Source organism: Gymnoscopelus microlampas, assembly GCF_963454915.1.
Source record: "Gymnoscopelus microlampas genome assembly, chromosome: 1".
Lineage (NCBI taxonomy): Eukaryota > Metazoa > Chordata > Actinopteri > Myctophiformes > Myctophidae > Gymnoscopelus > Gymnoscopelus microlampas.
Genome location: NC_139962.1, coordinates 50275549 through 50298863, shown reverse-complemented (window position 1 = coordinate 50298863; position 23315 = coordinate 50275549). Strand labels below are relative to the sequence as shown.

The following is a 23315-nucleotide window of genomic DNA, read 5'->3' as shown; positions in this document are numbered from 1 at the left end:
TCTCTCCTGCCTTCCCTCCACAGGGACTGGTTTTGTTTTCTCCTCTTTTGAAGTGCTGATTTAATCCTCGCTAGGATGCTTCATGTAGCCAGGTGTAGCCTATCCACGTCTGGCTGTGTCTTTTCCACGCGTGTTTGCGTCTGTGTCTGTGTTTGTCAGTCTCACTGTGTACACAATTGCTTGTGTGTGTGTGTGTGTGTGTGTGTGTGTGTGTGTGTGTGTGTGTGTGTGTGTGTGTGTGTGTGTGTGTGTGTGTGTGTGTGTGTGTGTGTGTGCGTGTGTGTGCGTGTGTGTGTGTGTGCGTGTGTTACTATACTTGTGAGGACCAAATGTCCCCACAAGTATAGCAGAATGTGAGAAATAGACGTGGTGAGGACCGTTTTTCTTCTCCTCACAAGAAAATGGTCGTTTTATGGTTGATTATTGTTTTAGAGATATATTTACAATCAGAAAAATATTCAGGTTAGTGTTAGGTTTAGGATGAAACATTTAGAGGTTATATTTATATATTTTATACTTATTAGTTGCGTGCCAGACGTGTCATGCACCAAAAATAGCCGATCTATAAGCTCACGTGTCGTAGTGAGCTTATAGATCTGCAATTATTTTGGCTTTAGGTTTACGGTTAAAAATGGCAAAATGTGTTAAAAATAGCATTCGTAAAATCGCTGTCCTAAAAGACATACGTCCTCACAAGTACAGTAATAGAAACCTGTGTGTGTGTGTGTGTGTGTGTGTGTGTGTGTGTGTGTGCGTGCGCGCGCGTGCGCGTGTATGTGTGTATGTCAGAGATTGCCCCAAATGCCGCCAAATATAAATGAAAGGCTCAGGGAGTTTGCCCTCCCCCCAAACATCCTACAAAGCACCGTCGTCCCCATAAACAATGCATGCCCCGTTTCCTTTGACATACACACAACTGTACAACACAAGGTTGTACTGCACGGGGTACAAAGGAGTCGAGTATCAAAATGTCTGGCTAGGTGAGCTTGCGAGAACTATTGTTCCTTCTCCAAAACTCTGTTTTTTTTGTTGTTTTTTTCTAATGGCGTACGGTGCCCTCCTACAGTTGTGAAATCACAAACAGCAACAATAAGCTACCAGTTTGACACCAGAGCTTAAGTCTTTATATCCTACTAGTCCTTGGATCAAAAACAGGACAAATACCGTCATTAATATTGGGTGTTTGAACTTGCTACAGTTCATCACAAGAGTCTAGATAGTGTCTAGCTAAACACATACTGTACACGTATCATACTGTCTTTAGGTAAAGTGATATATATATATATATATATATATATATTTATAAGTAAGTGTTAAATAGTGCTATATGCTGATGGTATTCATTGCTATAGTGTTTGTTCAGTAAGAGGAGTCTCCATGTCTCTCCAGCTCCTTACTAAACAGAAAATGCATTTTCAGGTCGGGATACCAATTTTATCCAATCAGGAGAGAGAACTGGAACCCTATACAATTGAAGCTGATAAATACTGATAAGGTACTCTCTCCTGCTAAGGTACTCTCTCCTGCTAACCCTAAGCTGGATAGATGGGGACCCCTGTTACTGAACAAACACTCTATAGCAATCAGGATATAGTGATTTAAACCTTTTCACAAAACACGTTGTTCTAACCTACCTTTAAGTTCACGTTTGCTTACAACAAACACTAACTGTTTGCACACATGGGGGCATTGTTGAGACTGCAGGTAAATGTGATCTGTTTCTCAGTTCTGAGCTTTAGGACTGACTGTCAACACTGTTATTTTCAGGTGACCAGATCGGTGTATTTCCGTCAGTGTCTGAATACACGTCTAAAGACATACAGTAGGGGTGACGTCGTGTGACGGTGTTGCTTGCCGTAAACAGCAAATCCACAAGCTCACAATGTGACGTGTAGTGAACTTAATTGTAGATCTGCTATTTTTGGGGCAAGTGACACCATCGTACAAAATCAGACTTCAGTGTCCCGAGTGGCCAGACTGAGACAAATCTTTAGAAATCACATTTGAATCACATTTCAAACCACCTTGGAATCTGATCTGCAAAAATCAATTTCCATGTGTTTTTTTTTGCCTCAGATAGGCCAAAAATCTGATTTGGACTGTGCCGTCTGAACAGTCTGAGATCAGTGCATAGTACCATCCTGCAAATTAGACTGGTGGTTCTCAAACCTTTTTTGTGCCAAGGACCCCCAAATTGATATGTATGTGGCCGTGGAGCCCCACCTGAAAATATGTTGTGCCAGGGACCCCCTGTAGCAAAGATTTTTGTTAAAGAATTTCGCCTTATTTAAAAAAAGATTTAAAGATTTGCACACCCTCTCACGATTTTTCAAAAATAGCAGATCTACAAGCTCATAGCGCGGAACCGATGAGCTTGTACATCTGATATTTTTGAATAGCCAAAGTATAAAATATGGATAAAATGTGAAACTATTAACTAATTTTGCTGGGGACCCCCTAGTACCCCCCGGACCCCACTTTGAGAACCAATGATTTAGACCCACAGGGCTCTGATCACAGTGGGGCTGACATGCAGGGGGACTGGGGCATGTCAGGAAGAATATACCGAGGCCCACGGTACTGTACTGTACTGTACTGTACTGTACCGCACGGCAATCACTCCATACAACCCAGCCTTCAAAGAAATGTCAGGCTTTATGGCCGTCTCCAGCAGTCTGTGACTCCGCTCCCCCTTCGATCACCACGGCTCAAACACACAACAAAGAGTTATTGGACATCCTCCTTCTCTCTGTCCGTCCCTCCTGCGGTCTCTCTGGTTGTCAGTCTGTCCTTTATAGTGTGAGGCTGAAATCAACCCGTGTGTGTGTGCAGTAGTGCTTTGAGGCGACATGGTCAGCTGGCCCCCCCGCGGCGCCGGGCTCGATGGCAGCCACAAAGCGGACCCTCTGAGGTGACCGTGGGGGTGGAGGTGACTATGTGGCATTTGGAGGGCCCCCGCTGCCCAGCTGTGAGTAACCGAGAAGGGGGACTTCTGACTAAATGCCACCTCTATTCCAGCAGGACGAATCGAAAAAGTGTGGCGAGGAAGAGAGAGAGCGGTTGTTAGGGACAGTTTTTTTCTCTGAGACGGCACACACAAGAGGGGGGTTGGAGTTAGAGCAGGGGTGTCAAACTCAATTTGGTGTCCGGGCAAGATTGGTCAAATTGTGACTTGAGGTGGGCAGGAACCAGTTGCGGATACACATGCGCGCTCACGCATTCAGTTATACAGCATTGTTTTTCAATCTGTTGTCTGAACTTGTCTCAGAAAACAAACAATGCAATTTGTAACAATAATAATAATTATAATAATTATAATTATTATTATAAACCATTTTAAGTAGAATAATTCAATATGAAGTTAAACAATACCTGGTAATTTGTGTGGGTTGTTAAATAATTACATATATAGAACAGTGGTGTAAAGTAACTAATTACATTTACTCAAGTACTGTACCTAAGTAAAGATTTGAAGTAGTTTTACTTTATTAGAGTATTTCCAATTTCCAGTACTTTTACTTCTACTCCACTACATCTCAGTCACTGCTATAACTACAGCGACCAGGCAGGTGAACACGTCATCTGCTGTTGTAGTGTCTGTCATAGGCACCAGCCCCACAAACTCCTCAGTGACGGTCAAAGATGCATCAACACCACGAATTTCCATGATTTTTCAAAAATAGCAGATCTACAAGCAGATCCACTTTATATCTGCTATTTTTGAATAGCCAAATAAATCTTAAAATTACAGAGATGCTTTCCCCAGATAGAATGTTAAATACACTCTGAGTTCAAATAACACTGAGGATTTCACTGGGCAAGCTCCTGAGAAATAAAAGAAGCAGCTTTGATACATTTATTTTTTAACACATATATGATTAATGCTTCTAACTACCTATTATATATATAATAATATATAATATAGACATACAAAAGTTAGAGAACCACGTTATAGCAACATAAGTGTTTCAGAAAACTGTTAGCATGTAGGAGACATTTGTAAAGATTTCCATGATTTTTCAAAAATAGCAGATCTACAAGCTCACAGTGCAGCACTCAGTGCAGCACTATGAGCTTGTAGATCTGCTATTTTTGAATAGCCAAATAAATCTTAAAATTACACAGATGCTTTCCCCAGATAGAATGTTAAATCCACTCCGAGTTCAATTAACACTGAGGATTTCACTGGGCAAGCTCCTGAGAAATAAAAGAAGCAGCTTTGATAGATTTATTTTTAACACATCTAAGTCACTTGCTGCTTCAGACAGAGAGAGAGAGAGAGAGAGAGAGAGAGAGTCTGACTCCTGTGTGAGGATCAAAGAGTATAGCCATTACTACTCGACTAGTAGTTGAATAGACTCTTAACGAGCCAATCAGCCACAACATTCCACAGCTGGGGAGAGACAAAGCGGGCCATCAAAGGTACTTGCTGCAGCCAAGTAGCCCGTGGCGGAGTGGGGGAGATCTGCTTGGACGCTCAGCAAGGCAATGTAAACTCCGACTCTATGTCTGTTAGATGTAGTATCAATTTACTATTTTTAAAAGTATTTCCTGGGCCGCCATCGACCTTTCCGTGGGCCGCAAAACGCCCGCGGGCCGCGAGTTTGACACCGCTGAGTTAGAGAGAGCTAGTGGCTCCCCCGTGGCGCCGGCTGTCATCTCTCCAGGTGACGGACGCACTAACTACACATTAGCCCCCGCTGTCGACCCACCGCTCACTGTGTCAACCCCCCGAAGTCAAAGCCAAGTTAGCCCATTCGCTCCCCCCCCCACCCATTTAACCCATTCAATCCGGGTACGCATCTGTGTCATTTTAGATTTCTTTGGGCTATTCAAAAATAGCAGATATACAAGCTCATAGCGCGTGAAAAATCGTGAAAAGTTTATTTTTAAAATTGTAAAATATTTTGTTCCAGGGACCCCCCCAGAAGTAAAGATTTGAGTTATAAATGTTCACTTTAAAAAATATATATTTTAAGATTTGCACAAATGTTCACGATTTTTTCAAAGATAGCAGATCTACGAGCTCATAGCGCGGCACTCGGTGCCGCGCTATGAGCTTGTAGATCTGCTATTTTTGAATAGCCGAGGAAATCTAAAAAATGACACAGATGCGTTCCCCGGTCTTAATGGGTTAATGAGGCGCGATTTTTTTTCCCCACCCCTTCTCCACGGTGCTCCCGGTAGCTGGCCCAATCAATTTCCGGGCGGTGGCGGGCCCCCGAGGGTGGGTGGGTGCTGCTGCTGCTGATGAGAGTGGGATCGATCGGGGGGCCTGCCATCCCATGTTTACCTTCTCCTGACCACCTCACACATCAAGTGGAAGGGAGAAGCCGCTCTCCTTTAGTCCCCCTGTGAGCGACAGGGCAAGCTATTCGCACTTATCACGCGCCAGCTATTATTATAGCCACAGTGGTCACATACACAGGCTAGACTGTGTACACACACACACATACACAAGCTAGAGTAAATGTATGTACACAGAGTTCAAACGAAAATGTGTGGAAGTACTAAGTTGGCCTAGTGACAGTGTGCATACGGGAAGGTGGCGCTGAAAGCTCAAGCAGTTTGCAAGATTAGCTCCAGACAAAAAAACGCTGCAATGTAAAAACAATCTAATAAATAGATGACACTGATTTTTCTGGCTTTTAACTGCTCAGGTATAGGACGTTCCCAAAAAAGCGCCAGGGAAACGCTGGCCAGGAAAACAGTGAGAAGGTCACTCACGTCACGTGCGCTCTACAGTAGTACTGAGTTTACTCTCTGTCCCAAAATGTGGGACAAGCTTGTCTCTCGTGTCAAAGGGGTTGTGGTGCTTGAGGGGGTGGATGGGTGGGGGTGGGTGGGCTGGGCGGGTGGGGAGCCTGGCTGGCATCACTAGAAGGCATCCCTGAGGACACTCTGTCACACACCCACCTGGGAAGTGACACGGTGGCTTTAAAATGAGACAAGACGGTTGCGTCTCTGGGATTAGCATTTCAAAGAGCACACGGGTGTCCTGTGAGGCAATGCTACCGTGCCATTAGTCTTCTGCTACTGCTGTAAACAATGAAATCTCTGCTAATCCCTCTGTTTGTAACTCTGCGAGTGTACGAATGCACCGAGAGTTGAGAATGTACACAAATGTAACCAAACAGACCCGTAAGGGCATTCTAAACGTCTCTGTGGCTGCATGTGTATGACTCTCTCTCTCTTCCACTAACTCACTTCCTCTCTTTTTCAATCTCCTCTGCCATGCCCAGGTCCCGCCTCCTCTCCCATCACTCCCTGCTTCAACTCCCTCCTCGGGGCTCTTCCGACACGCTCCCCTCCTTCTCCCTGAACACGCGTACTCCGATGGCAGACGCTCGACTTCATCACCGTCAGACCCGCCCACTCGCCTCCGACAACTGTCAACCTCCGCCCCTCCCCTGTTCAACCACGCGCGCGACATCAGAGTACATCGGCACGGCGTTGCTTTCTCTTTTTTTTGGACGCTTTTTTAAAAAGGGAGAGAGGCCCCGGCCAGCGAGGTGCTGGTCAGGTCAGCCTCGCTGCGCGTCTACCGGCATGTTCGACTCCTCGGTCGTCCGTGTCAAACACGACCCGCGCAGTGTGCGCCCCCGCCAAGCGCCAAAGTGGGCCGGCATCATAAATAACTCCGCCAACAATACATCATTTAAGTGGGTGTTCTGCTCTCCTGGGCAACTCCCAACAAATGGCCACATCGATCATCGCAAGCGCCGGGTAGTAGAGGCTATAGCCCCCGAGAGCGAGCCTCAACTCCCTCCTCTTTTAAACACACACGCGCACGCACACACACACACACACACACACACACAAACTTGGCCTTTTATAAATAGCGGCCTGTTTTCCTAAATAAACGTGTTTTGCCCTCCTGGCAGGGGCCTAGGCAGGGTAATCCTGTGCCACTGGGCGGCTAGCTAGCAGGTGTTTGCTAGCTCACGTAGCGCTGCGCCTGACACAAGACAACCCTATTGTTTGGTGGTGCTGAATAATTAATGCTGGCTATACAACCTTTAAACAACCTTACGCCAGGCTCATCTGTCATGGCGTCCCGCTGAGGGGGGGAGGGGGGGGGGGGCACGGTGCTAGCGTGAGCGCGCAAGGCCGCTATGGAGTCCTGGGACGCCAAAAGGGGAGAGGTGAAGTGCTATTTTAACCATTAGCCTCTGGCTAGGGCTAATGCAGGCCAACAGTTTGCTTGCACCAGTGACCGGCCCCCCTTTTTTTTCTCAACCTTTTTGCTTCTCCCTCGATCCCTCCACACCGCGAGCCAGCGTCACTCATTGTTGTATGTGAAAGAGGGGCAGAGGGGCGGGGTGTGTGTGTGTGTGGGGGGGGCATGCTTAGATAGCATATGGAGAGGCAACTGACTCACGATCCATCATAGGCCGAAGACAAATGAGAACAACCTGGATTTTATGCAAGACACATTTCCCCGAGTAGAAACAGGCAGGTATGGGTGGAGGGCTGCTGGAGGCTGGCAAGGCGTGCTGACAGGCTCCCAGGCTGCCTGTTGGAGGGCGTGAACTTGTAAACACGGGATGCTGAGCGTGGTCAACTACTCTGCTCTGCAAACACCACTAACTACTCCTCCAACGCCCCTGGCGAGTCGGGTGTACAGCGTTAATATCAACAGACATGTATTTGTTCACGCTTTGTCCTACGATGGTGCCGTGCGGCAGGAATAAACTGCGATGCTTTGTGAGCTTGTAGATCTGTTATTGTTGCTATTTTTGGAAAATGTTGAGCCGTTTTTACCTTTTTTTTTAATGCTTGCCAATAACAACATGCCCATAATAGGGACGCCGGGGTTGACAGTGGTTAATTGCTCGGCTGAAAAAGGGAAACTTTGATGTTATCTCCATTTCTGGCTCCTGTACAATAATGTCCACAAACAGGAAATTATTACCGGCTATGAAAACATGTTGTCCGATATGGACAGAGCTGTGACATTTCTGTAACAGGCACACACATACTTTCATAAAGCATGCCAAGAATGAAACATGCGCTCACGCACGCACGCACGCACACACACACACACACACACACACACACACTCACAGAGAGCAGACCCCCACCTCATTGTGGATCTCCTCACAGTGCTGCAGGGTGGCGGGGAGCAGGGACAGCAGGCTGTGGGAGCCCGTCTCTGGGTCTGTGTGCAGGTTGGACAAGGCCTCCTGGCACTGAGCCTGGATGTAGTCCAGAGTCCCACTGGAACACTGGTGGGAAACACAGATAGTCATATAGTGACACACACACACACACACACAGACACACACGCACACACTGGTAGCAGTGAGTCTTCAAATACTGTTATCGTTTGCTACAGAACGTTTTCATATCGCCACTGTCGGGCAGAAACCTCTTATCTCCATACTTTTTGTTTTCGTTGTTGCTTGTAGATCTGCTACTTTTGATGCTTTTGAATTTTTAAATCCTGAAAAGTAACAGTTTTGGACATAATGAGGTTTCCAGGCCGACAGAGACGATATGGTGCTTTTAAACAGTTACATATATAGACACAACTTTAATAGCAATGTAGTGTAATGGCAACAATGTCCTGCGATAATAAAATGTAACACATTTCTGCTTCCACCAGTCAAGGGAATATAGCTGTGTATACTTTTCAAACATTTCGTTGGTCATTCTCTTTTCTTTTCACGGGGGACTTGTTACATGGTGGGAAAATCATTTTAAAAAATTTGCTTTTTTTGGAAACGGCTGGTTAGTAATGAACACATGTGGTAACAGGACCGGACCACATTGTTTTTCTCCACAAATCTGTCTGGTGGGAGAAAGAAATGCTATTTCTATTTCAGCCGTTTAGCAGATGCTCTGATCGAGAACAACTTACAACCAATACGACTGTGCAGGATAAAATAATAAAAAAGGCCCACATTCCAGCTCACCAAGAACACAAGCAACCAAACAGAAGGTCAGAACCACATTGTGGACTTTGCTCACATGATGATGTGACCCTGAAAGATCAGACATAGAGGGCAGCAGTGGCTCTCTAGGTGGGGGTCCAGGGAACCCCTAGGGGTCTTTGAGGAGGATTCCAGGGGGGTCCCCCAGCAAAATGATGATTGATGCTGTAGTTAGGAACCAAATGGAACCTTATACAGGTCTGTAACTCTGACATGGAACCAAATGGACCCTTTACAGGTCTGTAACTCTGACCGTGTACAAATGGAACCAACTGGACCAGTAAGGGTCCATTTTGGTGGGTTCTGTGGTGAATCACTGCCAGAATTACAATGTAGGCATTTAGCAGACACCCTATATCCAGAGCGACTTACAGTGAGCTAGGTAAACACATACATCAAATGCAGAGAGACAGTGTAGTGGATCATAGGTGAACCACAAACCTAGCATCAGTCTAAACAATATAATATCAAAAAATAATAAACTGTACATTAGAACAATAGAAACGATAGGATACCAGGTGAACAAATGAGCCTAGCATCTGTCTAAATAACATGCTATCTAAATTATATTTTGGTTGTCAAGGCGAGGGCAAGTGCTACGGGCTATAAGGTGAAGTCTGACGAGATGAGTCTTCAGATTGCGCCAATTTTTTTTTTAATGAATCTGCAGTCTGGGACGTGTGGAGAGTTGTTGTCCCGGATGTTTGGCACCAGTATCAGAACAGATGAACCAAAAGCATTTAAGATCATAAGACCATCGTGTCATGTGGATGCCAGGTCAGCCGTGGCTGCTGCTGTTGCTCACCTCGGCCACTCGGTGTGTGGAACTGAAGCGAGCCGTGTCCCCGGCAAGAACACAATGTTGATGAGTCCTGTTCAGGTCATCTGGTGAAGACAGAGGAGAGGAGAGGGGAGGGGAAAGCAAGTGAGTAAACAACAGGGTAGCTACACAGTAAAATCCTGAGTGTTAATTTAACACCATTATTCCCCAGTCCTGTTGCTTATTGTCCGACGAGGAAGCGCGCCCCCGCTCTTCCAATTTTAATTACCAAAACAACAGATCTCAGTCAATCTGTCAAGATGGCAGCGGCATACTAACATAACATTTGTCCAATACCACAGGGTGGGGGGCTTCGGAGGAGATCCCCACTGCCGTTTCCCGTGTATCGGTCCATGTGTTTCTTTGTGTGCGTAGATGTTCCTCGGCTCTGTTGTTATTTGCCTCGCACCAATAATTAATTTAGTCGTGACAGAGCTGTCATTCACCGCACATGTGCATATTTACACCCGCCCTGAGCGAGAGAACACCGGCTAATGCCCGTGATTTGAAAGTCAAACAGCCCCCATGATTTGGGAAGAGGATATTATTGTTTGGAGAGGAGGGGGGAGGGGGGGGGACGTACCCTCCCCATCCAAAAAAAAAGACCTGCCACAAACAAAACAACTTGCCGGGGTGTTTTTTTCTTTTTTTTTTCTTCACCCACTGATGAGATTGTGAGGGATTAGGTCTCTGGGCGGAATTACTCACCATCTTTAAAACTGTTTATATCCAATAACAAATTATCTCCATCAATCTGCTGCTTTACTTGCCACGTCTTGACGTCTCGCCGGGGACCGGGGAGGTTGGAGAGGCAAACTCGATAACTGTAATAAATATTTATCTTTCTCTCAACCCCTACGCCTGCTGCCACTTGTCCTTTTTTTTTCCGGGAAGCAGGCTTTTAAATATATTGGGTCAAGTCTTTTTTCTCTAGCACCCGCCCCCCCCCAACCCCCCACCCCCCACCCTGTGCATTGGGAGCTGGTGCAATCTGATTACAGTACAGGCCCGGTGTCAAGACTTGCATTGTTCTTTTTTAACCGCACAAATTCCATTTGGGTGGAAATAACGCTGATTCAATTTGCCTCCAGCGGCTCAGACATTAGCGGTTCAAAGGGCCAGCTGGTGACAAATGGCGCTGAAAAGAAATGATGGTGTCCGTGGTCAAACCGTATCCCTTTTGTTCCCTTTCCTTTTTTCAAAAAACAAATACTTATCTCAATGCGTAACGTCACTGAAATACCGCGCGGTGCTTTTTAATGGGTTAAACGCCTGGGTTGCTGACGGCTGCTGTGTGTCTTGTGACTGCGTGCGTGTGTGCGTGCGTAATGGCCAAGAAGGCGAACGCATTCATTGCGAGAAAGTGTCTGAGGGGTGGGTGATGTGTAAATGTTTGTGTGTGCATGCATGTGTGTGTGTGCGTGCGTGCGTGCGTGCGTGCGTGCGTGCGTGCGTGCGTGCGTGCGTGCGTGCGTGCGTGCGTGCGTGCGTGCGTGCGTGCGTGCGTGCGTGCGTGCGTGCGTGCGTGCGTGCGTGCGTGCGTGCGTGCGTGCGTGCGTGTGTGTGTGTACACAGGGTGCTATCGGAGAGCAGCAGTTGGTCTCTCAAGGGCACACTCACTAAATGGAGCATAAATCCCCATTGATCCGCGACACTCCAGTCCCATTACGATGGCCTGCTCAACAACCTCCCCATCACTCCATTATGGCGGCTGCGCTCAAAGTGACTGTCTGTGTCTTCTGCTGTAAATCTCAAGCAGCTAAACAGTCGTCAGCCTCGGACCGTCCTCTCTGGATAAAAGACTAGATACAGTTATGGCTGCGGTGAGATTAAAAACCTTGTGTCTTCTAAATGTCAACGTGTCACCTATTCACAACAGTTCGCTGTCAAGATTGATGAGGAGGTGTTTTCGAATGGGGGGGGGGGGCAAGACCAGAGTGTTGTAAAGACAGAGTGGTGTAAAGACAGAGTGGTGACAACTCTGTTCACTCCAACGGGCCAATGTTTTCACAGCAATTTTTGAATCATGGAGCTTCTGTTGTGTAGTAAACACCATCAGAGCAGTAGAGTTGCAGCACAACAGACCCATTGTGGTGCACTTTGACAAGGTCAGACATCTAAAATCAGATACGCTCGTTAACCAAGGTAAGAGTTTAAAATATGTCAACAGGGCAGGTAATTGGCTGTTCATTCACACTCAAACATTAGCACATTTTTACCATATGAGAGGTTCAGGCCGATCCGACCAATATCTCTGAGTCATATAGTGTCGGGGGCTTTGTTAGAGCATTGGTTCTCAAAGTGAGGTCCGGGGACCCCCAGGGGTCCTTGAGGGAGTTCCAGGGGGTCCCCAGCTAAATGATGGATAGTTAGGAACCAAATGGACCCTTCTGGGTCTGTAACTCTGAGAGTGTACAAATGGAACCAAATGACCCGTACGGGTCCATTTGGTTCCATTTGTACACTCTCAGAGTTAAATTAACATAGATTTTACAATATAAATTGGGGTCCCAGAGAGATAGCAATGGCATTAAATGGGGGTCCGTAGCCTAATGCATGTCAAACTGGGGGTCCTTGAGATCAAAATGGTTGAGAATCACTGCTAGAGACGTAAAAATCCTCTCTTATGGGGGTCCTTGGCATATATTTTCAAATGGGGGTCCGCGGGCTAATAAGTGTCAATTTGGGGGTCCTTGACATGAAAAAGTTTGAGAACCACTGTGTTAGAGTACCCGTTGTACCTGTCTGTCTGAGTCCCCTTTGTGCCCATATATGGAGCATGGCATATTGGGTTTGTTTATGCTTATGTCTGGGTCTTAGTGACATGCCTATAATGTGGGCTGATTCATGTCTACAAGGGTGACGCGACGGTCAAAGAATTCTGGACTTCCGTTCTCTGGGTCAGACTTGTTGTAGTGAATGAGACATTGAGAGGAAAACACAGTGACCACGGCTGGTCTGGGTCAGAGCGAAGAGGACAAGTGATGGACTGTGGTGAACCCTGTGGCGAGGACAGGGCACAAAGGAGCATGACGCAAAGCCGCTTTTCAAGTGTAAACATGAACATCGTTGCTGTCGGCAGTGTTGCCAGATTCTGTGAGAGAAACAAGCAACCAGGTCTAGGAAAACCAGCCCAAAAGAAACGACGATGGGCCACATGAGCACTTTAACATAATACATCAGCTATTTGAAAATAGCAGATCTGTTGTGAAGAATAAAATGCAAAGATATTTAATATATATTCTCGTGAACGGACGTGCCAGTTTCCTCTCTCGGATTCCGGGAGGTGTAGTTCCAGACTCTATATAGCATTCGGAGATTGTGGAATAGTTAGTCTGTCAGTAACGTGCTGCTACAGTATGCTTATTCTTTGTGCTATAGATAAAGATATTATAGATAAAGATATTGATTTTCCGGCGCAGCAGTCCAGGCACCTATAGGCTCTAAAGTAGCCTGACAGCGTGTCGCGGGTTCGAATCCCGATCCCGACGGCCTTTGCTGTGTCAGCGCCCATCTCTCCTCCCCATTTCCTGTCAGCCTACTATCCTATCAATAAAGCCATAAAAAAAGCGAAAAATAAAATACCTTAAAAAAAAAGGAAACCATTTCTAGATCAGTGATATCGCAAAATCCAACGACAAAAAAAATTGCAAGTGATGTATTACTGCCTGAGGCGTGTGAGATCCGAGTCCATGAGAGCGCGTGACAATCTGCGTGTGTCTGTCAGTATTTATGTGGAGACGGTGCCATCGCCGTCAATGTACCCATAAAACAGTAAATGGCCCCGTCTCCCATCCATCTTCTGAGGTCTTAACCCGGGTTAACGTTTGAACACGGGCCACCGCTGCGATGATGTGGATGTGTCCTGACACCGTACGCTACGACGGGGATGTTTAACCCATTAAGACCGGGAACGCATCCGTGTCATTTTTTACATTTCTTTGGGCTATTCAAAAACAGCAGATCTACAAGCTCATAGCGCGGCACCGAGTGCCGCGCTATGAGCTTGTAGATCTGCTATTTTTGAAAAATCGTGAAAATGTGTGCAAATCTTTGAATATATATTTCGAGCGAACATTTGTAACTCAAATTGTCTTCTGGGGGATTCTACAAATGTCTTCTAAATCCTAACAGTTTTTGAAAAAACGTACGTTGCTATAATCAGTGGTTCTCAAACTTTTTCATGTCAAGTATTTGGCCGCGGACCCCCATCTCAAAATATGTTGTTCCAGGGACCCCCCCACCCCCTCTTCCCCAGAAGCAAAGATTTGAGTTACAAATGTTCGCTTAAAAAAATGTATATATTCGAAGTTTCGCACAAATTGTCACGATTACAAAAAAAATAGCAGATCTACAAGCTCATAGCGCGGCACTCGGTGCCGCGCTATGAGCTTGTAGATCTGCTATTTTTGAATAGCCCAAAGAAATCAAAAAAATGACAGAGATGCGTTCCCCGGTCTTGATGGGTTAAGCGCCACTATGGAGGTCCGTAGTGGGGCCCCCCCCCCGAGGAGGAACCAGGGGGAGAGAGAAAGGGAGGAGACATCTGCTGTAGCTATCAGCATTAAGGCGTGATTTACATCCAGCGTGGCTCACTGCCTCGTTCCTTTTCCTAGCGGAGACAGACAGCGGCCCGGCCCGGCCCACAGGCCCACAGGCCCCTCCTCCTCCGGGTCACAGGACTTCATAAAATAACATTTGGTTTCTTTAACCTCGGGCGGCTCATGCACACACAATTTCATGGAACCTTAAAGGTTCCGCTGCAGCGCAGAGCCAAGCTCCCCCAGGAGAGAACCAAGACGAGAAGGAGAGGGAGAGAGAGAGAGAAAAACGAAGAGGGAAGGAGAGAGAGAGAGAGAGAGAGAGAGAGAGAGAGAGAGAGAGAGAGAGAGAGGATGCAGTACATCCTGCTGGTATGGGTCGTTTGGGACGACGGAGTAAAACAAACACTGAAACATCGAGTCATAAACTAGTTGGACTGGGAGGCTAGACAGCGGTGGGTTGTGTGTGTCAGCAGCGCGCGTGTGTGTGTGTGTGTGTGTGTGTGTGTGTGTGTGTGTGTGTGTGTGTGTGTGTGTGTGTGTGTGTGTTACTATACGTGTGAGGGCAAAATATTCTCACAACTATAGTAGAATTTGAGAAATAAGACATTGTGAGGAGGACACCAGCGTACAACAGAAATACGGTATATACTATACCCCTCATGTAGTAGCAGTCTCCAGACTGCAGTGGCAGCGTCAGTCCTGGGGTGTGGATGTCCCAGGCCACCTTCAGGCCCAGCCTCCAGCAGGCCTTCTTCTCACTGCTGCAGCCCTCACCAGTGTTGTCGTCTGACACACACACACACACACACACACACACACACACGCACGCACGCACACGCACGCACACACGCACACACACACACCCACACCCACGTCAAGATTCATGATTCAACAACGTTTTTATTGTTACATCCCATTACACAAGTATAAGAGAGTAAAATCATTGCGTTTCGGCCCATTGAAACAGTAATAAAATAGCAAAAAAATAACAAAAGCAGTAAAAAAAAAAAACGTGATAAAATATAAATACTAACAATTGCACAATCGCACTAGATCACTAACTTTGGCATTGTAGGCACACATTATAGAGTTAGGGGTCAGCTCAAATTAAACTCCACCGAGCCAGGAGGGGGATTTTCTCTAACATCAACAGTTAAGAATAATATACAACAGAACAGACCAGCGAATAGAAGAACTTTGAACTGAACGTGAACCGACTCCGTGACACTGACATACAAAGGAAGGACATAAACAGACTCTGGTTATGCAACATTAACCCTTTAAGACCGGGAGACGCACCTGTGTCATTTTAGATTTTAACCACTTTAACCATTATCTCATACTTTGGCTATTCAAAAATAGCAGATGTACAAGCTCATAGCGCGGCACCTATTTTTTTGAAAAATCTTGAAAATGTGTGCAAGTCTTTGAATATATATTTTTAAAGCAATTGTTTTTTACTCAAATCTTTGCTTCTGGGGGTCCCTGGAACAAAAATATTTTGAGATGGGGGTCCGCAGCCAAATACATATCTTTTTGGGGCTCCTTGACAGGAAAAAGTTCTGATATTATAGCAACAATAAGTGTTTCAGAAAACTGTTTTAAACTGATTTAGAAGACACTTGTACAATCCCCAGAAGCAATAAGATTTGAGTTAGAAAGGCTCGCTTTAAAAATATATGTACTCAAAGATTTGCACACATTTTCAGGATTTTTCAAAAATAGCAGACCTACAAGCTCATAGCGCGGCACTCGGTGCGGCGCTATGAGCTTGTAGATCTGCTATTTTTGAATATCCAAAAGAAATCAAAAAAATGACACCGATTGTTTCCCGGTCTAACTGGGTTAAGTTACAAGCATTTAGGTTGTTCTTGTTCAAGCACAACAAGAAGAATAAAAGTTGCATTTTTTAGAGCCAACATTACCCCATCCTCCACAGTGAGCACACTGCCAGGGCTATGGAGGACACAGCCACCGAGAAAATAAAATGCATAAAAACACATTATTCCCGTGTCCCGGCCTGGAATGTAAGAATCACTTAACAGCACTGTTTGGCAGTGGAGAGATATGTTTCACTGGAATCCTATCGGATCTTCATCCCATCATGAACGCCACGCAACAGGAAATAGTTGGATAAAAGCCCCTGATTCTCTTTAACCCATTTAGACCACCGAGCGCCGCGATACGACATTGTATATCTGCTATTTTTGAAGAAGCATGATTTTTCTTGATTTTTTTTGTAAATCTTTGAATATATATAGTATGTATTTTTAAAGCAAACATTTGTAACTCAAATCTTAGCTTCTGGGCAAATGTTCCGTACATTGCTTTAATATCAGTGGAAATATCAGAAAATAACTTTTTCATGTCAATGACAACCAAAATAATATGTATTTGGGCGCCGACCCCCATCCCAAAATATTTTATTCCAGGGACCCCCATATAAGCAAAGATTCCCTTTAAAATATATATATATTCAAATATTTGCACAAATGGTCAAGATTATGACGCTATGAGCTTGTAGATCTGCTATTTTTGAATAGCCAGAAGTATAAAACATGGATAAAGTGGTTTACACAGATGCGTTCCCGGTCTTAACGGGTTAATGGGAGTGTTATTGGACTTCAGCGATTCCCTTTTCTGAAGCCATTCGCTCTATCTAATCCACCTGTCCTCCCTCCCTCCCTCCCTCCCTCCCTCCCTCCCTCCTTCCCTGCCTCCGTGGCACGCTGAAAGAAAACGAGATCTGGCCGTGGGCCTTCAAGCAAAGATCAATACTAAAGTCTTCCCGGCGCTTCTCTTGCCCCACGGCCTGCCTTTTCCTTTAGCTGAGCACGGATAAATAGTAACTTAATTTCCAGCCCGGCGCGCGCTCTGAGAGCCAAGCTAATGACACCACTCCTCCCCAAAGGCCTCAGGAACGGCGGAGGAATCATCCTCCTGGCCGGAAAACACTCAGCCAGCCGCCCGCCACACAGATTCCGCTGGATCCAAGGGGCAGCTGGGAAAAAAATAAAACCTCCTGGAACACAGTGCAAGCAAGGCCTGGGAAAGAGTAAAATAAACAAGGCGAAGGTGCCGGGACATGAAAAAAGCGTATCAAAGGAAGCAGGTGGTCGTGCAAAAACATCTAACCATGCACGGTGCGTCTGAAGAGAGGTGTTACGCCTGTCTCTATACTGTCCCGGCGCGCCGTGGTGCGCACACCGGAAACAGCAGATGTGCAAGCTCACCGTGCGCCGTGCCGTCCCCGTGTTGTAGAGCTTGTACATCTGCTATTTCCATCGCGCGACACCGGCGAGGCAACAAAGTATAAATCAACACTTTACGTGTTACGGTCCAACAGCTCAATCATGTTACGATGGAAGAAAAAATTCCTCTATCCGCCCAGGGACGACGTAAAAAACACAGGCCTCTCTTGTAAAAAGCGCATCATTCCTCACGGTAACAATTCCATTAGCATGGCTCTGGGAGTCAGCAAGGGCCCCCGCCGCAGTGAAGTGCGCATTGGGGAGGAGGTAATGCACCATGGGGGATAGATAGAGCTGAGTGCAGTGATCTGGTCAGGGATTTTTTCTCATGTTTGAAGCTGTGTGGGGGTCACTAACGGCGGTACAAAGAAGACAGCAGCTGCATGCGCTCTCTCTCTCTCTCGGTCCGACCGCAAAGCTGTTGCACCGCATTGTTTGAAGACCACGTTCGCGCAGGGGCCAAAGGTGAAGCGGGTCAGAACAAAATCATCTAAGCAGACCTTGGAGAAGCAGGTGGTTCTGTTTAACCCATTTAGACCGGGAACGCCACCTCTGTGTGTCATTTTTTAGATTTCTTTGGGCTATTCAAAAATAGCAGATCTACAAGCTCTATGAGCTTGTAGATCTGCTATTTTGGGGGGGGGAAAAACGTGAAAATGTGTGCATATCTTTTTTTTCTGTAGCGCACATTTTTTAACTCTGTTACAACTTCTGGGGGGTCCCTGGAACAAAATGTTTTGAGATGGAGGTCCGCGGTCAAATTTCATATAATTTTGGGGGTCCTTGACATGAAAAAGTTTGAGAAACACTGATTTTAGCAACATATATATTATTTTAAAACTAGGATTTAGAAGACATTTGTAGAATTCCCCCAGAAGCGAAGATTTGTGTTAAAGATGTTTAAAAAAATAAATATATTCAAAGATTTGCTAAAAAAAAAAATCAAAATTTTTCAAAAATAGCAGATCTACAAGCTCATAGCCCAAAGAAATCTAAAAAAGACACAGATTATTTCCCGGTCTTAATGGGTTAAAGAAAGGTTTTCAAGAGGGGAAACCCTGCCACAAGGGCCTCTGGGGATGCGAGGATCTACTTGATTGTATACCGCTGGATTGTTATACACAGTAAATTCCTCAGTGTTAAAGCTGCGATCCGGGACTTATATTTAAATGTTATTTTAATCAATCTGTAGAGCCTGTTAAGATCAATGTAACTTTGAAGAAAGGAAGAGGCCGCACTGCTCATAGCCACAATCCAAGAATGTCTTCATATTCACCTGTTTCCTAGGCTGTGTGTTTTCCACTTCCTGTCGATTTGATCCAATGAAATCCAATGAAACTGGTCAGATGACCAACGATATCCAATGAAATCGACAGGAAGTGGAAAACACACAGCCTAGGAAACAGGTGAATAGAACCAACGTTTTCGACCTGACTCGTCCATGGATATATTTTCACCCTGGTGTTGGGTATGACACTGTCAATGTCAATAAAGTTATCTGAAGCGTACAGGGCACCGGACTGGACACTAGACGCGCCGCCATCTTTATTGTACTTCGGACAAGAGAGATATAAAACTTACTGAATGAGCTTTAATTTAATTCTGGATAAAAAAGCACAAATAGATGCTTATGCTCTGTATCCTGACCCAGGTAAGTGTAGTGGAAGCCTGATCCATTCTGATGTTTTTAACGGCAGAACTTTGCATTCCTTCCATAAAAGTCCATTTAGTTTTGAGATACAGAGAGCAGCGTGGAGCTCTCCGTCACTTCAATATCAACTCAATCAGCAAAACGGCTGCTATCTGCTCTTCAAAGCAGACCAACATCGCCATAATGAGGATACAATACAATCCCTGCCCCCCCCATACAGTACAGCCTAGGAACACTTTTCAAAGCAGACACTCATTATACCATATCAGATAATTGCACATTGATCATTTCTCCGAGATGATTTAGTGGAGATGTGGGGGGTGGTGGGGGGGGGGGGGTCGAGGGAGAGATAAAGTCTTGTTTGTCAAAGCACAGCCATTGAAGTGTGTGTTCGAGAGCACAAATCCTCCATGTCTCGCCATCTCCCTCTGTCACCGCGAAAACGATAAGGACTGACAGCGGCAAAGCCTCGCGATGACATTTGATAACGTCCCTGACACTATCAGCACCCATGGATCTGCTGGCTGCCTCCACTGGAGGCCACGGTGGAGGGGAGCGCTGTATACGTGCGCACGCACGAGGCTCATCATCAGCATCAGCTGTAATCTGCGATAACCGGAAGCAAAAATATCACGCAGACACACTGACTGGTATCTTTGATTGCAGAGGGGATGATGGGGGCGATACTGAACTGTTACCATGAGGGCGAGATACTGTACTGGTGTATTAAGTGTGATGGAGGAGTGTTAAATCCAGGTCACTGGGCCACTGTTGACTGATTAACCATTTTCAAACTGGCGTCCCTACTTTGGGGATGTCATTATAGGCAAGAAATGTGTTTTTGGATATTTTAGAAAAACTGTTCAAAAATAGCTAAAATAGCCTATCTACAAGCTCACAAGGCGTTGCAACGCGTTGTGAGCTTGTAGGCCGTCTATTTTCACCATAAGACACATTGTATCAATGCATAACCTTTTTGGGGAGGGGGGGTAAAACTGACTTTTAACACATTGGGTGCCAGGTTTTTTTAAAAACAGAGTACACTGAGTGCCAGGATTTTTAACCATTTTTTAGGAGCAGAGATACAGGCTTTTGAAGTCATAAGTTAACCAGAAAGTGGATTGGAGTCAAAATCTTCGGAAAATGATATCTCCTGGTGCTTAGAAGGTAAAAAAAAAATATATATATATTTATTTATTTTTTCAAAAAAATATTTTTTTCAAAAACCGTATGTATACGGTTTTGGCACTCCGTGGTTGTATTGCAAAAAACGTATATATACGGTTTTGGCACCCAATGTGTTAACCAATCTGTACTGAGTGTGTTAATACTGTGTAACTAACACACCTGCAGTGGTTGTATTTGGTCTCACTGCTAGGGTACAGTGTAGGACCAGTAATGGTACTAAATAGAATGTCTCCCCCGAGCAACCAAGAGTGCTCTCTTAGCTCAGTGGTAGACGCTTTGGCAGTCGCGTGGGGCATTGGTTCTCAAAGTGGGGTCCTTGGGGGGGGGGGGTACCAGGGGGTCCCCAGTATGATGATCAAATGTGTTAATATAGTGTCACAATCATTTTAACCACTTTAACCATGTGTTATACTTTGGCTATTCAAAAATAGCAGATCTACAAGTTCATAGCGCGGCACCGAGTGCCGCACTATGAACTTGTAGATCTGCTATTTTTGAAAAATCTAAAAGAAAACATTTGAGACAGGGGGTCCCGCAGCCAATAGAATACATCATCTTGGGGGTCCTTGACATGAAAAAGTTTGAGAACCACTGGCGTGGAGGACGCGGGTTCGATAGGACATGAACGTTGTGGATTTCAGCTTCAAGCGGTCTAACGATTGACCTTTGGGAATGAACCTTTACCTTTGTCATCGCTGCAGCTGTAGCTGTACACCGCCACCGGAGAGCGCTCCACCAGGTTCTCGTCGTGGTGCCAGCCCACGGCCATCTTGCCCATGCCGTAGTACGGCTCCTCTTTGAGCTGGCTCATGGCGCCCGGGTCCATGTAGTTCAGCAGGGTGACGTTGAACTGGGCGGGGCCGGAGGCGGTGGTAGTAGTACACGCGTGGGGGGAACCGGGGGGGCGGGGGGGGGAGGAGCCGTCGCACCGCCGCTCGGTGCTCCGCGCCTGCTCCTCCTCCTCCTCCTCCTCCTCCTCCTCCTCCTCCTCGTCCTGGATGTGGTAGCCGGACAGGCTGTGCTTCAGCTCGGCCACAGGTTTCTCCTGGGCCCCGCCCCCGACGGCCCTCCAGCCGCCGGAACACTTCTTCCGCTCGCCGCCGCGCCTCGACGACGCGGCGGCCGTCGCCGCCACCTCCGGACCGCTTTGCCTGGGCAGAGGGCTGTCACCATTACAGATTGAAGGTGACGATTAATTGTCGCTGAAATAATCGCGTTTAAACGATTTAATTGTGTTGTTTGGCCATTGAACGTTGGAACGTAATGAAGCCTTTAACCCTTTAAGACCTGAGGCCGCTTCTAAACATTTTCTAAATCCTAACAGATAGCAGATCTACAAGCTCATAGCGCGGCACTCGGTGCCGCGCTATGAGCTTGTATATCTGATATTTTTTGCAGATATGACAAATAGCTCAAATATACAAAGAAATTATTGACATGTTTAATCATTTTATACATGTAAAAATTGCAGAAATAGTTGATCTACAAGCTTACAACGCGTCACAAAGTGACACGTTGTAAGCTTGTAGATCTGCTATTTCTGCTTTTTTGATATTTGAAATGTGTGAAACATTTTCAACATGGAAACGATTATGACGATAATGCAAAAAAACAATCGCGATCATCTCAAATAATTGCGATTGGACGATTACGTAACAACTGTGACAGGCCTTACCCGGGCAGCAGGGACGAGGAGGCGGAGGAATCCCCCTCCTCGCTGCTGCTGTGTTTGGACTTGGCGTCCCCCCACTCCCCTCCGGCCCCTCCTTCCTGCTTGGACCCGGAGCAGCCCTCCTCGCCGCTGTGCCTGGACTCCACGTCCCACTCCTCGCTGTGCTTGGACTCCGCGTCCCCCTCCTCCTCCTCCTCCTCCTCCTCCTCGCTCGGCCTGGACTCCCCCGAGTCGCCCCCGCCCCCTCCGCCTCCGCCTCCGTCGCTGTGCTTGGAGTCGTCGCTGTGTTTCGACTCGCCGTCGCCCTCCTCGCTCCGCTTGGCCTCCTCCCCGGTCTGCCCGCCGGCCTTGATGCTGCACTGCGACGGCCCCCCGCCGCCGCCCCCCACCTCCTTCCTCTGAGACACGTCGGAGCAGAAGAAGCTGTTGAGCTCCCACAAGGCTTTGCAGGCGGCCCTCAGGTCCGAGTCGCAGCAGCTCTGACCTGTAGTGTTGATTTTGAGAGCAGATATTGATTTAGTTTTAGTTAAAAAATATATACATATTTTATTTATCTGAAAGGTTTTACTTTTAGTCTAGTTTTAGTCGACTAAATATCATACGATTTTAGTCGACTAAATCTACAGTTGATTTGGTTGATAAACACATTAACTGCCAATGACGTATATATACGTCTTTTAATTATCAGCTGTTGCCTGCCAATGACGTATATATACGTCTTTGAAAAAAAAAAAAAAAAAAAATGTTTTTCAATTTCTTTTTTTTTTTTTTTTTTGATTTTTTTTATAATTTCAACCCTTGTCGAATTACGAACAGATTAGGAGCTAAAAATGTTCAAAGATTTGCTGCTCCATTCACTTCAATGTTAAAATTCAAACGGACAAACAATTCACATTGTTTTTTGGTTTAAAACTACTGGTTTTGAGCTATATTGAAACATCAAACAACACATGTCAACGAGGTCAAAATGACCTTGTTGACATTTGTGAAACCACACCTGAATCTCATCTGTGATTAGAAACCATCTGGGGAACAATCATACTGGAGGAAAAAAATCTGTGGCTACGGGAACAGGTACCAAAATCGTTCAAAACCCTGGCAGAGGCTACAGACTGTTCTGAAAAAACTCTGGCAGTCAATGTGTTAAAGATTTTTTGGGGTGGGCCGTGATGGCATCGAAATGTCATATTTTCACTCAGCTGCATGCCGAAAATAGCTGATCTACAGTACAAGCTGAGCTTGTAGATCAGCTA

General features: G+C 46.0%; 1 protein-coding gene across 1 annotated transcript in view; it reads right to left on the bottom strand.

The window, feature by feature from the left end:
* fto (FTO alpha-ketoglutarate dependent dioxygenase) overlaps positions 1–23315 on the bottom strand; it is a 225963-nt gene that overhangs the window by 156697 nt on the left and 45951 nt on the right. Inside the window, exons 4-8 of the mRNA XM_084055362.1 lie at positions 22066–22546; positions 21075–21553; positions 14955–15086; positions 9742–9821; positions 8085–8228 (exon numbers count right to left, since the gene is read on the bottom strand). Coding sequence (XP_083911488.1) covers positions 8085–8228; positions 9742–9821; positions 14955–15086; positions 21075–21553; positions 22066–22546 — 1316 coding nt within the window. The remainder of the gene's footprint in view (positions 1–8084; positions 8229–9741; positions 9822–14954; positions 15087–21074; positions 21554–22065; positions 22547–23315) is intronic.